General features: G+C 38.4%; 1 protein-coding gene across 1 annotated transcript; it reads left to right on the top strand.

The window, feature by feature from the left end:
* Positions 1-6,299: 6,299 nt before the first annotated feature.
* LOC109039319 (uncharacterized) lies at positions 6,300-13,016 on the top strand. Its single transcript, XM_019054744.2, has 2 exons — positions 6,300-6,722; positions 11,872-13,016. The coding sequence occupies exons 1-2, from the start codon at positions 6,421-6,423 to the stop codon at positions 12,176-12,178; spliced, it is 609 nt and encodes a 202-aa protein (XP_018910289.2). The 5' UTR covers positions 6,300-6,420; the 3' UTR covers positions 12,179-13,016.
* Positions 13,017-13,337: the final 321 nt, after the last annotated feature.

Raw genomic sequence — 13,337 nt, 5'->3', positions numbered from 1 at the left:
AGTGCCACGTAATCTGGAGCCGGCCTTAAAAAGAGAAACCAACTAGAGAAAAATTCATAAATAGGACCATATTACAACATTCTCTCGAGGTCAGTTCAGCCGTTCTTCATAATTTATCGAACTCTCGGAATTTCTCGCGATTTCCACTGACACGCACGCTTTCATCAACTCTGATCACGGAAGAACCACTGGGAAAGTAAATGGATTCTGAAAAAAGTTGAGTGCTTCGAAGAAGGTTTGTATGAAATAATGACTTTTCTCATCATATCTGCCACCGCACATCCTGTGAATCGGACATTTAAGGCAACTATAATATATGTTGAAAGGGAGAGGGGAACTCAGCCAACCAGGAAATTGAGTTATAATTAAAAGTAATAAAAAAAAATCGCGATTGATCACGCAGGAATTTCAAGAAATATAATTGATTTTTGAAATGTGGCAACAACTGAACTTTGTAAAAAAAGTTGAAAAAGAGTACGGTATTTGCTGCAGTTCATTTTAGAAAACGCACTCAATGCCTTCACAGTTGCTCACGTTTGAACATTGAAAATCGAGATAAATGTTTTCAGTCGTAAAAGATGTGTCCCACGCATCAGTCATCATCAGTTTCCATCAATTATCGTCTCGGTCCGATTTGTTTGAATACTTTGTGGAGTTGTCATGTTAGCGACGGGGAGCTTTAATTGTATCATGTGTTTGCTCCTTTCGCTGTCACACGTCTCAGAAGTTCACTCGGTAAGCTTAGAAACCATCGATTGTCAACTTCATATGAAGACCTGCAGAGTAAGGGAAACAACTTGACTCCAACTGATACTGTTTCCACTTTGTCCATAATGTTATCTTACAAAAATCTGGTAGCTTAAAAAACTACTTTGTGAAAGAGAGATTTGAGCATAACGTACATTAGTAAGGGGCATGAAAACTCATTAAAGGGTCTTTTTTTATTGGCCAAGGGACTGAATAATTTGGGACTCTCATCTCTCGTAAAACAAATTGCCACAGCCTCAAATCTCTCGTCGTGCTCCATTTTGAAAAGATGATTCTTAAGAATAGAACCGTGTTTTTGCGCAACCACAATTGAATGATTAAGGTTAAAGCTGTGAATTTGGTGGCGTTTGAAAGTATCTTCAAAAATAATTCGAAAAACTAGAGGGCTTCGCCCCGTCTCTTCTTGTCGGCCCAACCCTCTAGTACATTCTGTCATTTATTTTCATGATTAGAACACAACTTAATTTTTTCTTATACTTATTTTATACTTTCTATTACTTTTATTACTTTTTTATACACTTAGTTTTTGCACTTTTTTTTCATACTTATTTTTTTCACTTTTTTATACTTATTTTTTTCACTTTTTTATACTTATTTTTTTCACTTTTTTCATAATTTTTTCACTGTTTTTTTTTCAATTTTTTTATACTTATTTTTTTTCACTCAATTTTTTCCGAGCGATTTCCATATGAGCATGAATTGCGTGGGGAAAACTGATTTCCCGCGATTTCCGTCCGCAAACAGCGAAAGCACTGTAACCTAGGGAGAGTATCGCTATACCACTTTTGATTGGCGCTTCCATCTAGAGCTTCATGGAGCTCTTAGGACCAAAAAATGGCGGACGCTGTAAGTAAATGTAGGTACAAAATGACCTAAAATGTGGATTTATTTGCATGTCGTAGCGGGAATTTTACACAACTGCAATATTTTGACGTACTTACTTAGCTTTACAGCCAAGGGTGTGCTACTTGTGAAAAAAATCATCTTAAAGATAATAAGATTGGCAGCAAGTGCGGCTGATAATAACCGTCAATAGTTGGCAATAAACCCCCTTCCCATCATCAAAAACTAAGACATAGCGCCGCAAATGTGGATCCTAAGGCCTCCATGGAAAGCGGAGGGTCGTCGTGTCCATACTTTCTCTATTAAGTTACATTGAAAAGGAAATAAAGCACCTGCAAAATCCACCTTTTCCAATGGAATTTGTGAATACAAAATCAATATAAGTAAATTAAAAAGTGAAAATGTCACATGCATAATCCAATGTGTTTTTGAGTGTACATTGAACGCCACCAAAATTATAACTTTATCTTAAAGCAGTTGGAATTTATATACATTAATAATGATAACAAAATTATGTAGATGCATCCTCGTACTAGTAAATTATCTGAATCAAATCAAACAAAGGGGACTTATCTAAGATGACATTTTCAAGAAGAGAACTTATATTAACGAGGAATTTTGCACCAGTTCAGTTGTAAAAAATTGAGTTGATGTAATTCTATGCTCAGGTCTTTAAAAAAACTGAAAACTTCAATTTAAAAAAAAGCTGGTACGGTGACGGGTAGACAGAGGGTTTTTCCTTTGGAATTGTTACAGAAAAACCCATTCGGCTTAAACAGCGTAACGTGGAGATAGCATTTTAAGAAAACTACTAACCCAAATGTTGCAGTATTTACTACCACAATTAATCAGAAATTCATCCAGCTGATAGGTATTGTCTTACAACTTTCGGAGATAACCTCTACAGTGGCGTAGGTTGCTTTGCGATATATTGATTGATCTGTCATTTAAACCTGCAGCAAAAGGATAGACAAACGGGTGTTCGCAGACGAACACCTTAATAATCGATTTTTTATCATGGCTTCAAATGAAGCATCATCGATAGCTGATCATTCTTGCCTCGTCACTGAACCCCTAAAACAATTTTTCTCCCCGCTTGCAATCGTGCATTCCTCTTAGCCTAGTTACATCTCAGGCTTACTTTTTCAACAGAGAACTAAACAACATAACGTGCAAACACGAGCTGTGATTTTTCTCGATTCTGGAGAATATTCACGAACTTTCAAGGCCGAATGTATCCGCTTCGATTTCCCGAAAGAAGAGGCAATTATGTGAGGAAATTAGGCAACATCTTTTGAATTTAGGCCAGCTCTGGTTGAATTTGTCATGTTGTCAGTGACGCAGAGTCACCATGGTTAAAAAAAAGCATAAAACGTTTCACAAAGTTCCTCGAAAATAAAAAAATTGAAGAGTACTAGCTCTTTTTTTAGTATACTTTTTAGTAACTTTTTTTCAACTGAAAAGAAAAAAAAATCCATTGAGCCTCCTCTGAATGTATAAGCAGTTGACAAGTGACTTGATGAAAACTATGAGAATAGAGCCCTAAAATCATCATCGAAGCAAAATAAAGTACGTGCTCACCTTGGGAACATTCAAAAAGCAATTGATCGAACATAAGTCAAGGCTGGCTTTTATTTTTGACTTTTTCGAAATTCAATGGATACACATATGCACGTGGCACCTTTTGGTGCAAAATGAACAGGGAAAAAAAATTGTTAGTGCTATCGACGCCCTGCAGAAATCACGCCTTAGAAGAAAAATCGACCCGTTTCGGCGTCTCTTCTTTTCCTATTACACAGAAGTTTATTTTCTGCTCATTTTGCATCAAAAGGCACCACTTGCACATGTGTGCCCATTGGATTTCGAAAAAGTAAGAAATGCGGGCCACCCTCCTATATATGGACCGCTAAATGGAGGCACTTTCGATTTGAAGTTTCGTTTTGCCGTGAGGGCCTCATATTTCTCGGCCCATAACGCAAAGTTTCGTATAATTTCACTAAAGATAAAGCAATGAGTTGCTTTTCATTAATTTATTTATTTGGATCCCAAGTTTCGAGCACATCTATCAAAATCTGTTCTGAACAGTATGTTCGTCGAAAAAAGCTGAAAAAAAGTTGCGCTTGAAATTCATTCATAAAGCATCTATCTTCAGAGAAAAAGTACGACACATACGTTATTAGGTCTAAGAAGAGTCTAATATATTCGTTACAAATAAAGAGGAGATTTAATTAAAATATGGGTAAATAAGGCTAAAAGATTATTAAAACACTAAAACACAGGACGTTTCGAGCTGTTACCAGCTCATTTTCAGCTGCGAAAAACCTAATAACAAGTAAAAAATTGAGTGGCGACCTGACCCCAGCCGTTATCACGTAACCATACGTTAGAGTGGTTACGCGTGTTATACCCAGATAAGACATAATATTTTTACAATATTGGGCAAATATTGTCAGTACTGTCGCAATATTTACACAATACTGACAATATTTTGATAATATTATAATCAAAATTATTTTTTTAGAAAATATTTAAAGAATCGTCATTTAGTATTTTTAAAAAGAATATGTTTACCCAAAACATCATAAAATATTTTCAAAATATTTGTATTTCAATACTGTAAAAATTTATATCGTGAGAGTATTTTTAAAATATCAGTACATATAATATTTATATTCAAAATATTTATTGTATATTTTAAAAACATTTTAAAAGACAGTAATGCATTGGTAAGTATTTTCAAAATATTTTGAAAATATTTTAAACAATAATACTGCTATTCAAAATATTTTTAAAATATTTTCAATATCCTAATCGGTATAAGTCATCATACCAAATGCCTGCCCATAACGAAAAGTATTAAACATAATAAGGCTTAGATTTAAGACGTAGCTCAAATGTGTTCTTTCTGAACAATTATCCATTATTTTCAACCTTATTATTCATAAAGGTTATTGCAGTTGTTGTCAAATTTAATATAATATAATATAATATATATTTTTTTGCCTCCCAAGAAATTGTTGAATTTCCACCTCCTTGAGGTCATTTTCAATGTATTTGCGCATGATCTCAGTTTATTTCTTTTTTTGTTTCGTTTGTAGTTCATGTACTGTTGTGAATATTATCATTGAATGAGAATGTTATCATTCATTCACATCTGGTTGTTTATTTTTTATTTTTCAAATTTCAAATGAAACATTTAAATTCAACTGAAGAAGAAATTCTTGATCTCGTGTGCTTATTGGTCTCCTGTAGAACTTGCACTTAGTAGCTGTGCAGCTGTGAGATTATGGCAATCGCACCTGCATAGTCTTTATGAGGAAGACATCAAACTGCAATCAAATGCAAAATGCATCTCAGAATGTCGATGAAAAATTTAAAGAGAAAAAAATAAATAAAATAATAGAATGGTGGAAATAATAGAATAACAGAGACAAAAGAAGAGAAATAAAATGAAGTAAATCAAATTAATGATAAAATGAAGTCAAAGACTAAACTGAAGTAAAACATTAGAGGGAGCAAGGAGATGAAGTAAAAGAACTGAGATGAAGAAAAAAATAAAGTATAAGGGAAAAAACTAAATGAGGTTAAAGAATAGAATGAATTTAAAGAATTAACTGAAGTCAAAAAAATTATGATGAAGTATTAAAATAAATTACAGTAAAACAAAACAAAGTAAAGGAATAAGAAGTAAATAATTAAAGAAAAAAAATGAAGTGCTTGAAAAAAAAAAAAAAATAGAGTGAAGAAAAAAATAGAGTCAGCAAGGAAATAAAACAAAGTAAAACGATAAAATAAATTTTAAAAATATAGTAAAGTAAAAAGTAAAATAAATACACGGACAAATCCAGGCAGATGGAAAATATCCTAGTTGCCCGTCCAACTCGACGTTAAATACCGGTTTTAAGTCACTATAATACATCGTCTAGTAAAGCTCAATCGGTAGGGTCGTCGGTTAGTGTTAGGTAGGTCCCGGGTTCAATCCCCAAGGTGGATGAAAAATTTCTTATCTGCAAAATCGATTCAATAACATCCCAGTGGTTTCATTATTTTTATTTTTCATGGTTTCTAAAATTATTTCCACAATTAACCATTTTCCACCATCCCCTAGCTGTGAACCCCTAAATTGATTCAATATTGGTGTAGTATTGTCTCAATATTGATATCCAAATACTTTCCCTTTGAAGTACTGGCACAGTATTCTCAGCAAAGTATTGGCACAGTATTTATGCCAAAAGGAAAGATGGTGTACGATTTTAACATTGCTCAATATTTAACCAATATTGGCCCAATGTTTGCATAAATACCAAAACAATATTGTTTAAATATTGGCTAAATTTCCTGTCTTATCTGGGGGCTGGGGTCAGGTCGCCACTCAATTGTTTACTTGTACGTGGTTACGTGATAACGGCTGGGGTCAGGTCGCCACTCAATTTTTTACTTGTTTTTAGGTTTTTTGCAGCTGAAAATGAGCTGGTAACAGCTCGAAACGTCCTGTGTTTTAGTGTTTTAATAATCTTTTAGCCTTATTTACCCATATTTTAATTAAATCTCCTCTTTATCCTATATTCGGGCTATGTTCTTGTGCTTTGTTCTTATATTCGTTACTATATGATTACATTTACTCCAATTCCTCACACATGCAACATCTTCATTCCTCCGAAGTCCAACAACGGTTGTTCACATCTCCGAGTAACTCCGGAGAGTATAACAACGCACCTTACGTCACTCACCTCCAGACCCCCCTCCCCATCCTGGGTGAGTGACGTAATTTATGGACGGTCCCCTCATTGGTCTTTTTATTGCTATTAGATGGGGGGCAACTGGGGCGGGAACGGAAACGGGGATGGTAACGGGGACAATGGCGGCCAGCCTCAGCTACCACCACCTCAACCGTCAATTTGGGAACGAAGGGCTGCTATCCACGCCTTCGCCAGTCAGGATCCCTGCAAAGCCCGACAAGTTCGCACCAACCTACTGACTCGAGGCATAGCCAACCAAGCTTGTGCGGCAGCTTACGGTGATTTCATGGCTCTTACCGTGTCGGAGCGAGAATCCTGTCCAGAAGCCGAGGCTCCTGAATGCCGGGCTCTTCCAAATCACCATAATTGGCGGTATGTACACTGTACGGATAGACTCACCCGAAAAGCTGTGCAGGGTGATGGTAATTTACACAATGAAACCGACATTTTGTGTTCACATGGGAGGTAGACCACAAGTAACCCAAACTACATATCGACGGTGCAAGTCGGCAATCACATAACTCGTTTGCGGTGTCTGAAAATCTCTGCAACTATGTTATTTTTTTAAAGGAGAACAAATGGACATGATTCCTTGAAGTTTTTGCAGAATTTTCTTCGCACATAGAAGAAAAATCACGGCAGTTTTAAAGAATTACCGTTGAGTAGTTTTCTGTTTAAAAAATAAAGTATGACAGGAAGTCTGCGACGTCGCAAACCGAGTTATGTGATTGCCGACTTTCACCGTCGATATAGAGTACGATTAAGAAACAAAGGATTAGTAGATATAGAGTACCTTGATAGACAGAGTAAGGCCATTTCTGTGCCTGTTTGGTCTTCACTGGTAAAAAAAAACCTCTTGGACCAATGCCGTATTGCATTGACTTAAGAGTGCAACTTCTTGTCGCCGGATTGTTGCTTGAAACAAGAGTCTGGACTCTTGTTTCAAGCGGATTTCGCATTGATTCAATTCAAAATTCGCTTGAAACAAGAGTCCAGACTCTTGTTTCAAGCAATAATCCGACGACAAGAAACTGCATTCTTGAACCAAGAGGTTTTTTTTTTTACCAGTGTTGGTTGCGAGAAAATAGGCTGACACGATATTCTTACGGCCGTTAATAAACAAACAAGATGGCTGTTATCAGCAAGCAAGTTTGAGGTTAGCCGGCCAGGTTGGCCTAGTGGTTAGCGCGTCTGACTCTAGGTCAATAGGTCCCGGGTTCGAATCCCGGTGGTGGCGACAAATTTTCATGGAACTGACGAGTGGATCTGTAAGCAGAATTCGCTCGGCCTTAATCCGTGAAAATTTGTAAGCCCGAGCATGGATGTCTACCAAACTCCCTGATGTCTTCGGACAATAAATAGTGCCTATAGATGGCTGTAGATTCCTAAAGGAATAAAGCCACTAAACTCTCAATAAAAAAAAAAAAAAAAAAAAAAAAAAAAGTTTGAGGTCTGCATATCTTACATCCTCGCGTGAGGAAGGCGAAATACGATTTAGCAGTGTTTTCATGTATTTTTCATGTGTTATTCGCAGATATGCTAGTTTAAATTGTTACTGCCGTGTAATTGAAATTGTTTTCGAAGATTAGCTTCTTATCAATAATACGGTGAATCGCCACCTTGTCTGTTTATTTATGGCCGTAAGAGCATCATGAAGCCTAAATACTCGTTGACCAATCAAAAAGCGGCACAGTTCTTCTGTGGTAAAAAGATACGAATGGCCATACTCTGTATATGAAGGCACTCTAACCTAAACGCACAGTCAATATTGTTTGCTTGGTTTTCTTGGGTTGATAAAAAAAAGTTGAATCCGCTCGCAAAGACCAGAATGCACTCCTCATTCATGGTCACTCCAGTATTCTGGGCTTTGGCGGTCAGCTGCACTCCGCTTTTTACTCAAATATGTTCAACAGAGTATAAAAATAAAATACATTTTTTTTATCCCTGGTAAAAATTGGCGATAAGAGCTGCGTTTCAAAATACCATAAGAATTCTTATATCCGGCTAAAGAAGGCTACAGAAAATCATATAGCTGGCTGTAGAATGCAGAGAAAAGCATACAGCCGGGCTATACGAGGCGATAAAAAATTATGCAGCCGGGCTAATGTTCCTATCGCCGGGCTTTACACTTTATCGCCTGGCTGTTGCTCTTTCGCCATCGATTATAAAAGGCTATAAGAAATTGTGTAGAAATTCGTGTGCTTTGGAAATCATTAAGTTTAATTAAGAACCACCTTAATATTTACAAAACACACATTATATTTTAATTTAATACATATTTTTTTTTCATCAATTAAAATGAGAATAATCCATACAGGATGTGCAAACATTTCAAAATCATGAGTTGAAAAACGCTGACTCCACGAGATTAAATATTAGAGCCTAACACAAAGCGGAGCGGCGGCGCACTGGCGCCTACAAACCTAACAGGGATACTTCACGCATTGCGCAACGCGTGAAGTATCCCTGTTAGGTTTGAAGGCGGCAATGCGCGTTTCGCGCTGGCTGCCCGCCTGCCGCGCCGCAGCGTGCCACGGCGCTTGAAGCAACTATTTCACACCAGAGGTATTGCACAGTCCTAGCATTCGTAATGAGTAACGTTTAGCATACACTTTATCAACTGGCTGTTGCTTAATCGCCATCGGCTATAAGAAATTGTGTAGCCGGCTATAGAAGCTATTGGAAATCTCATAGCCAGCTGCAGGGCTAGGGTATTGTGAAGCACAGATTCTATTGCCAATTTTTACCAGGGATGATTATTTTTATTTCTCGTTTGGGCTACATTGACCAAATCTTTGGGTTGAAAATGTGCAACCTCGTCAAAAATTAGGCACGAGCCGCCAGGATCGAACTTGAATCGTATTGGTTGGTTACTTGCAAGTCTTGGCCTCTGAGTGACATCTAGAGAAACGAGAGTATACTTAATAACTAACGTTCAGTAGGACACTATATTCATACCCAGATATCTCAGGGTACTACTGTTACAGTGTCTAAAATTTCGGTCAATTTAATACAAAATTTGGACCCTGCTCATGCTGTATAGCCAGTCGCCTTACACTACTCTTAAGCAGTGGCGTGGCGTGCTTTGCGATATATCGACTATTATGCCATTTAAACCTATGGAAAAGGATCGACAAACAGGGTGTTCGCAGCGAACACCTTTATAATAGATTCTTAACCATATGTTTAAATGGCATAACAATCGATATGTCGCAATTCACGCCACGCCACTGCTCTTGAGAGTACTGAAACGAGCAGCTCTGATCAGGCAATCTTATTGAAAGAAACCAAGCCTCCTTTCTTTGTCAAATTGTCACTGATCAGTGATCATTCGAAAAACTCTTAGAAACCGTTCGAATGTTTAAAAATTGACCGATTTTATTTCAATTACATAAAAATGATAATTCATTTTCATGTTAGGCTAGTGATAGGCAAGACAGCCGTAAATGATATCTTCTGCATGCTTTCGTGGTTGCATTTTGGACATACGTCAAACACATTTTCAAGCTAAAAATTGGCAGAGAAGGGCGGCAATTACCTTGAAAGCACTGTTTTCATAGGCTCTCAGGAGGAATAATGTCACTTGCGGCTGTTTTGCCTGCGTCATTTTTGCGCGCTTCCGGCTTTTATACGTCTCGTTTTCGCACAATTGTGATGAAGTTGCTGTCTTAGCTATTTCAGTGATTTCATCTAAACGAGATTAGACGCGAACTTTTTGAAGGAAACTCGATTTTGAAAATTTTTAGGCCGTTCAAGTATTACGTAAGGCGTACCCTTGCCAACTTTTTGACCCGCCCCTGCTTCCCTCCTGTATGGCACCCGTAAGAAATATATGACCCCCCCTTTGAATTTTATAAGATTGGCGGGGACTCCCCCCCCCCCATTTTTTTAGAAAATAATGGAGAGAGCCTGATAAAATAGCTGGAATACATTTGAGGCTTTTGTAAAGGTATTTTGATGAAAATCGGCAGAAAAAATAAGATAATAATTGAAATTTAATTTTCAGGGTGTTTACCAGTTATTAAATTTTTGTAACTTACGTTAAGGCTCGGCTTGACCCCCCTCCCCCCTACTGAGGCTCCGTAAGACAAGCTCGGACCCCCTCCTCCCGCTCCTTCCCCCTCCTCCCGCTCCTTCCCCCTCCTCCCGCTCCTCCTCCCACCGTCCTCCTCCCCCCTCCCCCACCACCCCCCCTAAGTGTCTTACGTAATACTTAAACGGCCCCTTACTGCACTGGGAAAAAAACACATTGGATCTAGTCTAGAGTCCGGACTCTTAAAAACATGGACAAGAAAAAATACTCTTGATTCAATCGGATTTTAGCTTAAATCAAGAGCCAAGCATCTTAAGTCGAGCGGATTTCCTTTTGATCTAAGCAAAAATCTGATAGAACCAAGAGTATTTTTTCTTGTCAATGTTTTCAAGAGTCTGGACTCTAGATCCAATGTGGTTTTTTTTCCAGTGTGGTCAGAAATTGTGCACACCGCGGGCGGTAGGTCTGGTACCAATAAATTACCAATATTCAACGACAAGTGCGCAGCCTGGTGTGAGCTCACTTCGAAAAGTACGCATACAACCTTGTTGGCGCTAATATACGTTTCATGCCGACCCGCTGTGTTTGGCGCAATGCGTGAAGTATTTCCATAGTCTTGTAGGCGCTAATATGCGTTTCAAGCCGACCGAGCCGACCGTGCTGTGTTTGGCGCAATGCGTGAAGTATCCACACGGTCTTGTAGGCGCTCCACGCCGACCGAGCCGACCGTGCGGCGCGGCGTTCCTTGCGTTAACTTGAACGTGACGAAAGTCATTGCTTCTCGAAGACACAAACCACGTAGCAGCGCAACTTGGTGGCGAACTAGATCACATTGAATTACCTCAATTCAAGAGTCAGGACTCTAGATCCAATGTGTTTCTTTTCCAGTGTGCTCTCTTTACTATCACGGCAGTATTATGGACCACTAGACAAGGTACGAATTTAAGCAATCTGATACATGTTTCTTAATCAGAATTTCACGTAGAACACGATTCACACAACGGGAATTACTGAAACCAACTCCTAACAAAGACATTAACGTTTTTATTTCACATTGGCTACCAGGAATTCGAACTGCCCGCTCACAAGAAACTCAAAGCTCTACGCGAGTCAAATCGCGCACTACAACGGTTTCTGCAAGCCTCTCAATCGAGCAATGTCCATTTTCCACCATGTGTTGTTCAAACTATAAGCAATTTGCTACAGCTGAGCCAAAGCGTCAAGACTGAGGTTGCCAGATTTTTACATCGCAGAGACTGTCATGATAACGTTTAGCGCGCGATGTGAATCACGTTGAGCATTGAGTTTTAATGAGCGGGTGGTTTGAATTCACGCATCAAGAATCATCAAATATCTTCGTAAGGAGTTAATTTCGGTAATTTTCTATGTGCGCATCGTGTTCTACGTGAAATTTTAGTCACGAAACATGTATCAGAATGCTGAAATTCGTTCCTTTCTCCATGTACTTATGAAACCTTTTGATTCCAGGTGCACGTTCTCCTGCAATGTGTCGCGGCACAGTGGGAATTCCACACCGAGCCCACGGGTGGCTCGACACCAATCGACCCTCGCTCGTCTCTTCAGTTGCGCCAGCGGGAGCTCCACCTCCAGGAGGAGACGAGAGCCCGATCGCGTAGCTCGCTCCTCGTCCCGCGGCAGCAGGAGAGAGAGAGTCTTCCTCCCTTTGGAGGAAATCATCCTAACCGTCAATTCACCACCACCCACTCTCACTAATACTGGACCGACGAACGCACGTCGGAGATTCGTCGCTGGAGCACCACCTGGCTACCAGTAGCTCGCAATTGCCGGATGCCATTTCATTTTTTTTCAAATTACCTTTTTATTTTCACGAATAGACGTTTTGTAATCATCATACATATATTTTTGTATTTAGTTTATATATGTTATCATTCATCGCATTCTGAGGTTTCTGGACATTTTGTCAACGATTTTTTGTCCGCGCACCTTTTTTGTCCAGCAGTTTACGACCACACGTAAAACAAGCAACGGTGACTTGGTCCAAGCGTTATATTTTAGTCGGTATGTAAAATTATATTGACAATATGGAAATGAGAAATTGAGAGGGAAGGAGGTGTTGTTATGGTTGCTCATTTTCTAAATGAAATGTTATTACTTTCTCCTTTTGAATCAGCTTTTTAAATTCTCCTTGGTGAATATTTGGTTTTATTTCTATATCCTTAAAATATTCGATGTACAATATACCTTATATATGTATAGGTACTTTTTTTATTTGTTAATTTTTTTCTTTACGAAATTATTAGTTCATTTTGAAAACATTTATATTTTTAAATCGTGACAAATATTTGTAAAAACTTTTCCAAGCGACATTAATCCCAATGAGCCGCAATTGTGCTGACAGAAACTGCAAAAATGAATAAAAGAGGGAGAAAAACCAAAAAGCACGCAATCTTTAGTTTAAACCCATTTGTACATCGATCTTTTAGAGTCAAATACGTCAAATTTTGAGCGTTTGGTTGCGCGTACACCTCGCTGCAGCACAATAAAAGCACAAAATGTCAAAGAAAAAATTAAAGTGCTTTGGAAATCATTAAACTTAACACGAAACCACCATTACTTAAAAAACACACATTATATTATTATTCTCCTTTGATAAATTGATACATATTTTTTCCCATCAATTTTAATGAGAATAATCAATGCAGAGTGTGCAAACATTTCAAAATCATGAGTTAAAAAACGCTGACTATGCGAGTATAAATATAAAGCTAACAGAGCGAAGCGGCGTGCTGCCAGCGCGAGAGGCTCACGGGCGCCTACAAACCTAAGTGGATACTTCACGCATTGCACAATGCTTGAAGTATCCACTTAGGTTTGTAGGCGCCAATACGCGTTACGCGCTGGCCGCGCGCCCTCCCGCCGTGCGGCGGCGCCTAAAGCAACTTTTTCACAACAGAAGTGTTGCACAGTATTAT

Source organism: Bemisia tabaci, unplaced genomic scaffold (genome assembly GCF_918797505.1).
Source record: "Bemisia tabaci unplaced genomic scaffold, PGI_BMITA_v3".
NCBI classification, from domain to species: Eukaryota; Metazoa; Arthropoda; class Insecta; order Hemiptera; family Aleyrodidae; genus Bemisia; species Bemisia tabaci.
The sequence above is the reverse complement of the archived record's forward strand: the minus strand, read 5'-3'. Positions and strand labels throughout refer to the sequence as shown.

Bases quoted from the DNA above. Each gene is read 5' to 3' on its own strand.
- LOC109039319 (XM_019054744.2), top strand. From the start codon at position 6,421: ATGGGGGGCAACTGGGGCGGGAACGGAAACGGGGATGGTAACGGGGAC. The intron at 6,723-11,871 runs GTATGTACACTG...TTTTGATTCCAG, and splicing joins CCAAATCACCATAATTGGCG to GTGCACGTTCTCCTGCAATG.